Genomic DNA, 12,226 nt, shown 5'->3' with positions numbered 1-12,226 from the left:
CAAGTGTATACTATCAGCCCCTTGTGTCCAAACACAACACTTATCAGCTCTTATAATAGCATTGTCACTAGGCCCAAACATCATCAGTCTACAGCTCCAAAAAAACAAGGGGTTGTTTGGCATTCTGAACACTTTCAGCTCTGGGGTGTGAGCACTTAAGATAACCTGCTCATCTACTTATGGAACATTGTCTGCCCCCCTAAAACAAAAATAGGGCATCTGCGTAAGGGACTCACTCATAGAAACTGGACTTGGAGATGGAGAGGAAGGAACATTCTTTGTTGGCCTTGATGGTAAAGATAAGTGGCTCCCCTGTAAGTACAGACAGCTGGCCTACCAGCTCCCCAGGATGGGTGATAAATAGGCATTTATTTTCTTCACTGTCAATCTTCTGCTGATATACATGTAGCATCCCAGAGATCACAAACTGGATGTTGACATCCTAGCCAAGACAAAATCAGACATTAGCTTAGTAATGGCTTCTGAAAGTACAGATGAAACATTTACTATGCAAAAGTAAAGAGATATTATAAAACAAGGGGATGGCAGGCACCAGGAACAGAGAAAACATTAGAGATTTTGTAGAGGGAAATAATGTAGTCTAGGAAGACATATCTCAGGAATGAATGTCAGTGAAGTTTAGTTAGCAGTAGCAAAAGTTGCGTTGTAGAAAAACAGTTGCTTTCTCTTTCCACTTGGAATCAAAATAGAAGCATTTGTTGCCTCTGAGAATCCAACCAAGAGGCCAAAAGTTCCCTGGGTCGTGTTTTCTATATGTTTCTCCTGAGCTGCAGGCAAAAGCTTCATCTTCTTCAGAAAATCAGAGCTTCTGCATATTGGATGTGCTCTAGTTTGTCGATGTCCTTTCCAAACTGTAACACTTAGAACAGGACACAATACTACAAATGTGGGATGATCAGTACAGAATACCACAAGATAAAACCTTCCTTGTTTTAGACACTAGGCCTTTCTTAAGACAGCTTGAACTGTATTCACTTTTTGGCTGACATATCACACTGACTCATTTGGAGCTTGGGTCTTTTTCTTAAAAGTTGTTCTCTAATCATGCCTTCCCCATTCTGCACAGACACAGTTTTTTGGACCTAAGTACAGAACTTTACATTTATCCCTATTAGATTTCACCTAATTAGATGTGACTCATTGTTCTAACCTGTTTTTCTTTTAAACCTTGTTTTTTTTTTTTAACCTGAGTTGTTTGGTTTTTTTTAGATTCTTTTTCATCCAATGTGTTAGCTCTCCCTCCCAGTTTTACATTATCTGCAAATTTGAAAAACATGCCATCTTTGTCTTAAACTAAGTTAATGACAAAAATACTAAACATCATGGGGTAAGTTTAGATACCAGAGGCACTCCACTGGAGAGCAGAGGCACTCCACTGGAGAGCTCCCTTCAAATTGCCACAAATACTATTTGAATCCAGTCACTTAACCAGTTCTGAATCTACCTAATTATAAGACCTTTTGGCCTACTTCTCTTAATTTTGTCCATCAGGATTTCAAATCTTGCTGAAATCTAGATACACTATGCCTCCAGCATTCCCCAGTTTACCCATTTGGTAATCCTATCAAACAAGACTAGTAATCTATGGACACATTGTGGATAACATAAAAATCAAAAACCATATGAATAACTCTGAAGGTGTCTCACAGAGCCAACAACAGACAGAGCTGAGTTTTGTGGCTCCTTTACGCATAATGTCCCACTTTCCTGCCATACTGGCTTTTAAAAAACCCTCTAGGGGCAGCTAGGTGGCAAAGTGGATAGAGTTCCAGCCTTAGAGTCTGGAGGACCTTAGTTCAAATCTGGCCTCAGACACTTGACACTTACTAGCTTGTGTGATCCTGGACAAGTCACTTAACCCCAATTGCCTCACCAAAAAGAAGCAAAACAAAACAAAACAAAAACCCTCTACCTCTCTCTGACTCTAAAAGCCCATTTTCAGAATATACATGAGAAGATAAGACAAGGGACATCAAGTACAAGTATCTCCAGTTTGTTTTCCTCTTTACATCCTTTATCTTCCTCTATCTTCTTATCCTTTTCAAAAGTTAATCCTATACCCTCCAAGCTCTGGATTCTACTTTTTCCATTCTCCTGATAGATTTTCCTCACTCCTCTTCCCTCCTTTCCTATTTTCATTAACATTTCCCGGCGGTCTCCGTAACTTCTGTCTGAAGTCTGTCCACCTTGAAAAAAGCAACCACCACCACCACCACCACCACCCCTCTCACTTGCCATCACTCATACTTCCTCCTTTGCACCTTCTTGAATTTGCACATTTGTCACCTGGAACATCCTTCTCTAGGTCTTCTACCCTATCAAATTCATGTCCATCACCTCTGAAATCTGACTAAATGAATACTCACTATCCCCAGTTGATGCAGATTGAACCATGTCACTCCTCTACTCAATAAACTCCAGGATCAAATAAGAAATCCTCTGTCTGGCAATCAAAGCCCTTCATAACCTAAGGCACACACCCCACCCTTACTCCCCAACTCTTCGATATTCTTCCATCCAGTGACACTTGCTTCCTGGCTGTTCCACAAACAGGATACTCCATCTCTTGGCTCCAGGTATTTCCTTTGGCTGTCTCTCATTTCTGGAATGCTCTCTCTCCTCATCTCTACCGGCTTCCTTCAAGTCCCAGGATAAAATCCCAGTTTCTATAGGAAGCCTTTCCAGATGCCCCTGATTTCTAGTGTCCTCCCTCTGTTAATTATTTCCTACTTTTCTTACATATAGCTTGCTTGTTTATATTTATTTGCTTGTTGTCTCCCTCATTCAACTGTAAGCTCCTTGAGGAAAGGGACTATATTTTGCTTCTTTCTGTACCCCAGTGCTTAGCAGTGTGCCTGGCACACAGCAGGTGCTTAATAAATGCTTGCTGACAGTTGGCTACCCTAGTTCATTTCACTCTATTCTGTTTTAATTTTGAATCCCCTCTACACCACTGATGGATACTCAGTCAGATGTTGTCTTACATTTATTGATGTTCCTCTCTATGTTCTTATATCATTGTGTGTATGTTCTGTCACCCCAAGCGGATTTTAAGCTACCTAAGGATACTGAGCTTATGTCTGATTGTGGCCCCCCAAGATTTCTAGAACCATCTCTGTACACAGTGGGTACTCAATAAGTGTAGCTGACTCACTGACTGTTTCAGAGAGAACTGAAACATGCAAGAGTAAGGCTGGCTGGGGGCTGGAATTAAATAAGCAGGAAAATTTGCCCCTGGAGTTTTCCCTGAACACACATCAGAGGCCTAAAGCAGGTGGAAGAGTGAGTCATCAATGCTTTGTGTGCTCAGCTAACATAGTGATTCTCCTACGAAAACCAAAAAGCCTCTCTTTGTCAGTGTGGGCTCCTTTGAGAGCTTAAAGCTGAAGTAGAAGGAAAAGAAAGAAAATGAGGAGAAAAGGAACAAGTGAAGCCACAATGCTGAGGAATGCCACTTCATGGGAAGGGAGTTTCAGGGAGAATATCAGAACCACAACAAAAAACAAATAGAGACTGTATACACTATTTCCAGAGAGACCAATAAGTAGCTATTGTTGGCTCAGATGTTATAACATCACTGAGAAGACACACCATGGCCTTCCTATGACTGAGATAAGGCTTCGGCCAACCCGTCCCTCATATTATCCCTCACACAGCAGTTCAACTTTTTATGTTCTGCCATATACATACGTTAAAATGTCTAGCACACATGGAAAAATACAATGGCTCATTGCTAAAGAGAGATTTAGCCTTCCCACACAAAGAGCAAGAGTGGCCAAGATCCTGAATTCCCTAACCCACACTCAATAGTTGAAGCCATTGTTCCTGTCTGTCAATTCAATGAACATTTACTTAGTGTCCGCTGTGTACAAATAACTGTTTTAAGTGCTGGCGGGACACAGATAAAAATGGTGCAATTCTTGCTTTTAAGGAGTTCGAATCCTGGTAAAGAAAACATGGCATGCACACATATATGTTAATAGCACAGTAGGGTGTGATGAGGACAAAGAGGAAATCCAGACAAACCATTTCAGCTGGGAGGGGCAGAGTAAGGAGATCGCCACAAGTTTCCACAGAGGAGGTGGCACCTGGGTTGAACTTTGAAGAACAGGATACTGGAAGATGGGATACAGAGCAAGAATATGCCCCGGGTGTGAGGGATGGTACATACAAAGACATGGTGACAAGAAAGAGTATGTCAGGTTCAGGAGCAGTAAGCAGTCCAAGCTTGGGCCAAATGTTCCTCCTATCTCTCTAGACCCCTTTCAGCATAAAAATTAACCTCAATTAGTATTCAGAGTAGTCATTGCCCTTCTCTAAATATATGTTCCCTTCTTCAAAAATGACCTTAATGGGAAGCTTGTACCCTAGGTGGTAGCAGCATTTACCAATCCCCTCCTTCTACCATAGCCTCTTACTCACCTGGTCTCCTTGTTTTGACACCACAGTACCTGCAGGTACATGAAGCAAGGTCACTCTGTTGTCCAAGAGTGAAGGATCCTGAGGGGGGAAATTGGAATATGAAGGGTTTCAACAAACAACACCTCAAACAGGAAAGTTAGAACAGAATAAGAAGGAATTTGCTTACAAGACTCCTGCTTCATTCCTATAAGTGAGAAAAACAATTAGGGGTTTGGAGATGATAGGTAAGAAAAATCCCACTGTGAAGCAAGAAGAGAAAGAAAAGCTAGGAATAGACATAAAAATGAAAGAAGACATTCTTGGAAACTATTTGGTACTCTCCCTCCCTCTTCCCTCTGCAGTTCCTAGCAAAAAATTAAACAAACAAAAAAACCAATCAGAAAATACTCACCTGGACCTTCCAGCCATGACAAGGCAAACCAAGATAATGGAAATCTAACTAAATCCATATGTGACTGACAGGGCTCTGGAACCCCAGAGAAAAGTCATCCTAAGCAGTGAACAGAATTAAAAGAATCTTACATTTGGAAGGGACTTCAGAGATCACATAGTCTATCTCACTTAAAGTATAAAACCCATCTCCTCTCCTCAAGCTACTAAAACCATTTCTCTACTCTCACCCCCTTCTCAGCAGAGGACTTAGCCTCAGTTTACTGAGAAAATGGAGACAACCTGTTATGAGCACCCTCTTCTCCTCAATTTTACAGGTTAACCCTACTCAACACTATCCCCCATTCTTTCCTCCTTGCTCTAATCTCAGAGGAAGAGGTGTTCCTTCTCCTTGCCAAAGCCAACTCCTGTCTTTATTGCCCTTGATCCCCACCATCACTGGGAGCTTGCCCCTTTCTCTTTCTAACTATCAATATTTCTTCCTCTACCTGCTCACTCCACGCAGCCAACAAGCAAGCCTGGATCTCCCTCAACCTTCAAAAAACTTCACTGGACTCTACCATCACTTCAAGTAGTCTTATATCTTCTCCCTTTCACTGACAAAACCCAGGAAAAAGCTGTGTTAGTGAATGACTAAAAAAACCACGATTTATGAATGTGATGGAACATTAGGAATATTATTATGCAGCAAGAAATAATGGATATGACTTGAGAAAACAGTGAGAAGACTTGCATGCCATGATGCAGAGGAAAATAAGTAGAAGCAAGCAAACAACATATACAATGATTAAAACAACATAAATGAAAATACCACTAAAGGGAAGTAGATAATATCTTAATCACTAAATCTAGTGCTTCTCTCCTAATTCTCATTCTTCTTGACCTCTCTGAATGTCCGATACTGTAGACCACCTTCTCCTCCTGTATACTTTCTCCTCCCTAGATATTCATGACCCTGTTCTCTCCTGGTTCTCTCCTCCTACCTCTCAGACTGCTCCTTTACTGGTTCTTTGTCCAGGTCACAGTTAACTAAACCTGAAGTATTCACCTTAAGGCTCTATCTTAGGCCCTTATCTCTTTTCCCTCTGTACTATCTCACTTGAAGATCTCAGCAGACCCCATGGGTTCAATGAGCATTTCTCTGCAAATGATTCTCATATCTATATCCCCAGCCTAGTCTTCCTCCTGAACTGCAGTCTTACATCATCAATTGCCTTTTGGACATCTTGAACTGGATGCCAGGTAGACATCTCAAACTCAACATGTCCAAAACAGAACTCATATGTTTTCCCCAAACTATCCCTATTTCAGAATTTCCTTTTAATTTTCTGATTACTCTTCCTAAGCTCACACTTACCCAAGCTCACAACCTTGCTGTCATCCTAGATTCCGCACTCTCACACATCCAATATATCCAATCTGTTGCCAAAATCTGTCATTTGTGCCTTTACAACATCTCTCATCCACTTCCCCTTCTTTTTCCTCATAGCCACCACAGTGGTTCAGGTTCCCATCAGCTCATATCTAGACTACTACAACGACACTCTGGTTGCTCACTTGGTCTCAAATCCCTCCTCACTTCAATCTATATTTCATTCAGTTGCCAAAGTAATATTCTTAAAAGATATACCAATGTCACTTCCTTACTCAGTAAACTCCTATGGTTCTCTATTACCTCTAGGATCAAATACAAACTGTGCTTAGCATTTAAACCTCTTAATAACCTAGATACTCCCTACCTTTTTAGTCTCCTTACATTTTACTCCCCTCCACACACTCTAAGATCCAGCTACATTGTCCCACTGTTCATTGCATATGATATACCATTTCCTGTCTCTATGCTTTTGCACTGGCTTTCCCCTATGCCTAAAATGTTTTCTTCTCTACTTCCACCATTAACTTTTCCTGACTTTCTTCAAGTTTTGGTTCAAATCCCACCTTCTGTAAGAGGTTCCTCCTGGTCCATCTGGCTGCTAATGCCTTCCTCTTTGAGGTTACCTCCCTCACTACTCTTTATAAATGACATATATGCCTAGTTATTTACAATATTGTCTCCCAGAGCAGAATGTGCCTCCTTAAGAGCAGGGGCTGGTTTTCTGGGGTTTTTTTTAATTGTTAGTGGTATCCTCCAGTGCTTAGCACAGTGCCTGGCACAAAGTAAGCACTTAATAATTGCTTTTTGATTGACAGATTGGCCATCCCTTCTCAGTCTCATCTGAAGGTTCATCATCCATATCCTGCCTGCCTCCTTTCCTTGGATATAACCTAGGATACCCTTGGATATACCCTTTTCTTGCTACATTCTCTCCCTTGGTGATCTCATCAGCTCTAATATATCCAATTATCATCTATATGTACATGATTCCCAGATCCACATATCCAGACTTCATCCCTCTCCGAACTCCTCCAATTGCTTCACCAACTACATCAACAAATTAGACATTTATACCAAAATACCATAACACAGGCATCTCAAACTCAACTTGTCCAAAGTATAACTCATTGTCTTCCCCCCAAACTTCCCTATTTCTGTCAAAGGAATCAGATATGCAGGTTCACAAACTCAAGTCATCTTTGACTCTTTCCTTTCCTTTATTTTTCACATATAATCAGGTGCCAAGTCTTAATAATTCCGCTATCTCCACATCTTCTGTATCAGTTCCCTTCACACCACCACCCTAATTTAGTCTCTCATCAACTCTAACCTAGATTACTGCAATAATCTCCTAATTGGACTTGCTGCCTCAAGTCTCTTATTTCTCTAATCCACTCTCCAAGGAGATGACAAAGTAATATTCCTAAAGCACAGGTTTGACCATGTCTCTCACCTGCTCAGGAAGCTTCAGAGCCTCGCCCCTTGCCCCCCCCACCATTGCCTCTAGTATAAAACACTAACTCTAGCATTTAATGTCCTTTTCAATCTTACTCCAAACTATCTTTCTCAATTGATTTCCCATGACTCCCATTCAGACTCCCATTCTATGTTCCAGTTAAATTGGCCGACTTGAAGTCTCCTGACACATGAAATTCCTTCTCCTGTCTTCATGCTGATGCATAGGCTATCTCTCATGTCTGGAAGACTCTCCTTCTAACCCTCTGCCTCTCAGAATCCCTAACTCCCTTTAAAGCCTAGCCCAAATGCCACCTCCTATATAAGACCTCTCCTGATCTCCTATCACCAAGTAAGCGTTCTCTCCACTGCCATCCTCACAAAACGGCTCTGTATTAATATATGTGTTGTATTTATTTATCTGTGTACATATTATTCCTCTTCCCTCCAATCCCTCCCCCTAAAAAAATGTAAGGACCATGAGGACAGGGACTTCACTTTTGCCTTTGTATCTCTAGCACCTAGCAGTGCCTGACCTGGTTCAAACTGAATTTACGTTCACCCTAAGTGTTCTCTTCTCCAGGCTAAACATTTCCAAGGTGAAAGCTCAAGGCACCAGTATAGCAGAACAAAGTCCCAAGACTAGTACATGAAAAAAAAAGATACTACTGCTAGACTCAAAAATTCTTAAGACTTGGTTGTACTGAGGCAGCTGGGTAGTGGAGTGGATAGAACACCGGCCCTGGAGTCAGGAGGACCTAAGTTCAAATCTGGCCTCAGACACATGACACTCACTAGCCATATGACTCTGGGCAAGTCACTTAACCCCACTGCCTAGCAAAAAAGAAAATAAAAAGACTTTGTTGTACTGCCTCCTTCAGCCATCTATTTCCTAAGAAGTCAGCAACCCCTTCTGATAGATTCTGGCAGTTATAATGGACAGTTTTGAGTAGTCAGAGTGAGCAGGAACCCCAAAGTCTGAGAGACTTGTGTCTCTACTCATTTAACCTCTCTAGACACACATCAGCTTTGGTTTGCTCAAAAACGTCACTTCACCTACCCTTAAGTGGCATCAGCAATTGTTGTATTAATATTGAGAGTAAGAATATGTCTCATTTGGAACTATTACTCTAAATAGGTACTTCTGTATGTTTGACTGGAAATACTGCTTGATTCAGCCTGACATCAATACCTTCCTTCCATCAATGAGTCACCACTGACATAAACAATATCACCTCTCCAGATTTCTGAACAGAGGCCTTCCATTCTTACCAGGCTTCTTATTATTCCCCCATATATCTCTCACTGACTTCTGTCTCTGTGCTTTGACATATATTATTTTCTCTTCTTGGAATGAGCTGCCTCTTTCTTGCCATGTCTGTCACTTTCTTTAAGATCTGGATCAATACTTAATGCTTTCCAAGAAACATCATCTAAGTGAAATTCCCCTACACTCATGGGCTATACCTTTGCTTTTTGTTCATGTGTCATATATAGCTTATACTACTATCTTATAATTCTTTATGTTTTATATTTGTATTTTTCTGTGTCAATGTTGTGTCACCAGTGAAATTGTCAGCATCCTGAGGATGGAGATCATGTCTTATGGGTACTGTGTCATCCTCCTCGACCCCCAAATACTTAGCACATAGTGGATAGGAAAATGTACCCCAAGAGATACTTGAAAGATATTTGCTAAATTAAAGAAAATTGAAGTTATCATGGATGGAAGCTTCCCAACATGAGAGAGGGGCCAGGGGGAGACAGAGGACAGAGTTACACACTGTCCCATATGGGAGTTCATAGGGCTCAAACTTGCTATCTACAAAGGGGGCCTGGAACAAAGCAGAAGAATTTACAGTATTAGCATGAATATTCTAGAAGTAAAGGTTGCTGAGGCTAGCAATGATTTGTAATGGAGAAAGAGAAAAGAGAAGGTATGAGGCAAGTGTGTGGACACAGAAGGTTTGACTGGTAGTAAAGCAGAAAACTGGAACACAGAGCATGAGCAGATGCAACCCACTGAACTTGATCAGATACCAAGGAAGTCCTTGGTGGGTAAAGTTGAGGAAGTAGTTTGTCTACAAAGTAGAGCTCAAGTTTAGGGTTATGACAGTTGTGGTCCATGCTCAGGTTTGCTACTGATTTCCTGTGAATCATTTTAGCTCCCACAACCACAATACTTACTCACCCAGCTATAATCCAGTTTCCTGAGCAGCAGCACAATACCATTTTCCCCACTATCTAGCCTCAGAGGTACCATGTTTTTCTTCCACAAGATCCCTACAGTATTCAAATGATGAATAAAGTCACAGTGCAAATGCCATCAGGAATATACCCCAGAGACTCACAATACTCGGAGTAAACCTTTGCCTAAGCATTCTTTTTTTCTGATGCCTCTGCAGATTTAAGCTCAGCTTTTCAAAACAGCTAGAACTGGGTTGAGCCAGGGTGCTAGAACCTTATTACCCTATAAAGGTGATCCACTCTCAAAAACATAATTCAATTAGTAGCATCCTGATGAACTTGGAAAGGAATAGGGGATGCTTAATCCCCTGCTATTCCTCATTCCCAATATTTTTTGGAGTGGGAAAGCCATCCCCAATCTGAATAGTCTGCCTTACTCTAAAGCCACATGTCCCAGGATAGCTGCCCTTTGACCTCTTTATGGCACTGGCCATTGCACTGTTAAGAGAGAAGACACATAAAATGAAACCACAGCAATCTCTGCTGAGCCTAAGCACAGCTGCCCTGTTTTCTTTGCTCTCTCATCACTTACTTAGAGTATGAAAAGGATGTTAACACATCTTATTACAAAAGTCAAACCAAGAAAGCAATGTTGACAAATGAGTAATCTCCATTAGTCTTTTTCATGGATTTGCTTAAAAACTATTAATCTATAAAATTCACCTAAAAAAATTAGTCTGACCATAAATGATTTATTTTATTTTATTTATTTATTTTTTTTTGCTTTTTGGTGAGGCAATCCGGGTTAAGTGACTTGCCCAGGGTCACACAGCTAGTGTCAAGTGTCTGAGGTTGGATTTGAACTCAGGTTCTCCTGACTTCAAGGCTGTAGTAGCTCTATCTACTGTGCCACCTAGCTGTCCCCCCATTGTCTTTCAATTCAAGTCTTACTCCCAAAACTGACTGGGTCTTAGAAAAGCTCAAAGGCTCTGGCTGGAATCCTTGGAATTTGACTCAGTCTTTGAAGCCAGTCTCTGGGATGTCACATATTGGAGAAACAATAGTGAGAAGTGGAAATCAATACTTTTCAGAGGATGCTCCATCAAACCACAGATATTACACAACAACACCCCTACTCAATGGTGTTGATAAAGTCAATTTCAATTAAGGAGTTCTCTTGGCCTTGCCAACAAAAGCATTGTAATATTTCTGACAGCTGGGCAAGTAGTCTTATTTTCCCCCCTACACCTCCAAAACAGAAAATAAAAGGAAGATCAATCTCTACTTGCCCACATCCTCAGACACTGGCTTCTGTTTTCACACCCTTCATTAAAAACAAAAGTGTATACCCACTAGGCTTTGTATGTAAAAGGATACTGATAACAGATGGTTCTGTATACAGGTGGAGGTGAAAATGATACTTCATATCATACAATCCTTTCCACACTAAATACATGAGAAAATGGTTCTTTAATTACAGCTATAATCACTATCACTGATTCAAATTCTAAATTAGCAAGAAATTTTTGTAAAAAGTATCTCTCTGTTCCCAAATGCTGGATGGTTGATTAGTCTGTCCACTGCTGTAGTTCCCTAGAACTGACAGCTTTGCCACACTGAAAACAAATATTATGTCCCAGAAGTTCTTGATTTATATTTTCTTATAGTTTCACCTCAAGGTTCCAATGTAAGAGCTGCACTGACAGCTTTAAGTGCTCTTTTCTGCACACATCCCACCCCAGGAGAGCGGTAATCCCAAAATGCAAGCAGATTAGCTACATGTTAGTCTCTCTGTTAGTCTGCCAGGTCTAAGGGTTAATGTTCAATTGGGTTTGAAGTTGATTACTTGTGAAACTACTCCAGAAGCTAACTCGTAGGACCAGGTCTACCAACCATAAAGGAGTTTACAAATTGTTAGGGTATAATTTCCATGCAAGGATCTTTGATGGGAGTAAGAACACAATAATCTGCCAACTCACACATCCATGTTCTTGGCAAGTTCTTCCTGTGAAATGAGGCAGAAGACAGAGGACTTGGTTGTTTCACTATCTGCTCTACCATACTGTCAGTCTGGTAAAGTAGAAAGAGGACTGAAACTTGGAATGAGAAGAGACCTGGGTTCAAATACTGACTCTGAGAATTATTAGTTGTTTAGGCATGGGCAAGTTATTTAACCTCTCTGAGCTTCATACGTAAAATGGAGGAAATAATATTTGTAGCATCTACTTCACAAGGCTGTTATAAGGATCAAATGAGATAATGTATGCAAAGTGTTAGGACTACAAAGTACTTTTTGCAAGAACCTTTACGCTGAGGAATTCCAAGTATCATTATCCCCACCCTACAGATAAGGAAATTTATGTAAGACGACCCTCC

At 40.9% G+C, this 12,226-nt stretch overlaps 1 protein-coding gene across 5 annotated transcripts in view; it reads right to left on the bottom strand.

The window, feature by feature from the left end:
* The window catches only part of PNPLA7 (patatin like phospholipase domain containing 7), a 184,947-nt gene that overhangs the window by 129,515 nt on the left and 43,206 nt on the right, over positions 1 to 12,226 (bottom strand). For 4 of the 5 annotated variants that reach the window (XM_027849420.1, XM_027849422.1, XM_027849426.1 and 1 more), the window contains exons 16-17: positions 4,444 to 4,521; positions 237 to 442 (exon numbers count right to left, since the gene is read on the bottom strand). In XM_027849420.1, the coding sequence (XP_027705221.1) occupies positions 237 to 442; positions 4,444 to 4,521 (284 nt within the window). The remainder of the gene's footprint in view (positions 1 to 236; positions 443 to 4,443; positions 4,522 to 12,226) is intronic. The other variant, XM_027849427.1, reaches the window with a different exon arrangement.

The sequence above is a fragment of the Vombatus ursinus genome, unplaced genomic scaffold, assembly GCF_900497805.2.
Source record: "Vombatus ursinus unplaced genomic scaffold, bare-nosed wombat genome assembly UNPS02000580.1, whole genome shotgun sequence".
Lineage (NCBI taxonomy): Eukaryota > Metazoa > Chordata > Mammalia > Diprotodontia > Vombatidae > Vombatus > Vombatus ursinus.
The sequence above is the reverse complement of the archived record's forward strand: the minus strand, read 5'-3'. Positions and strand labels throughout refer to the sequence as shown.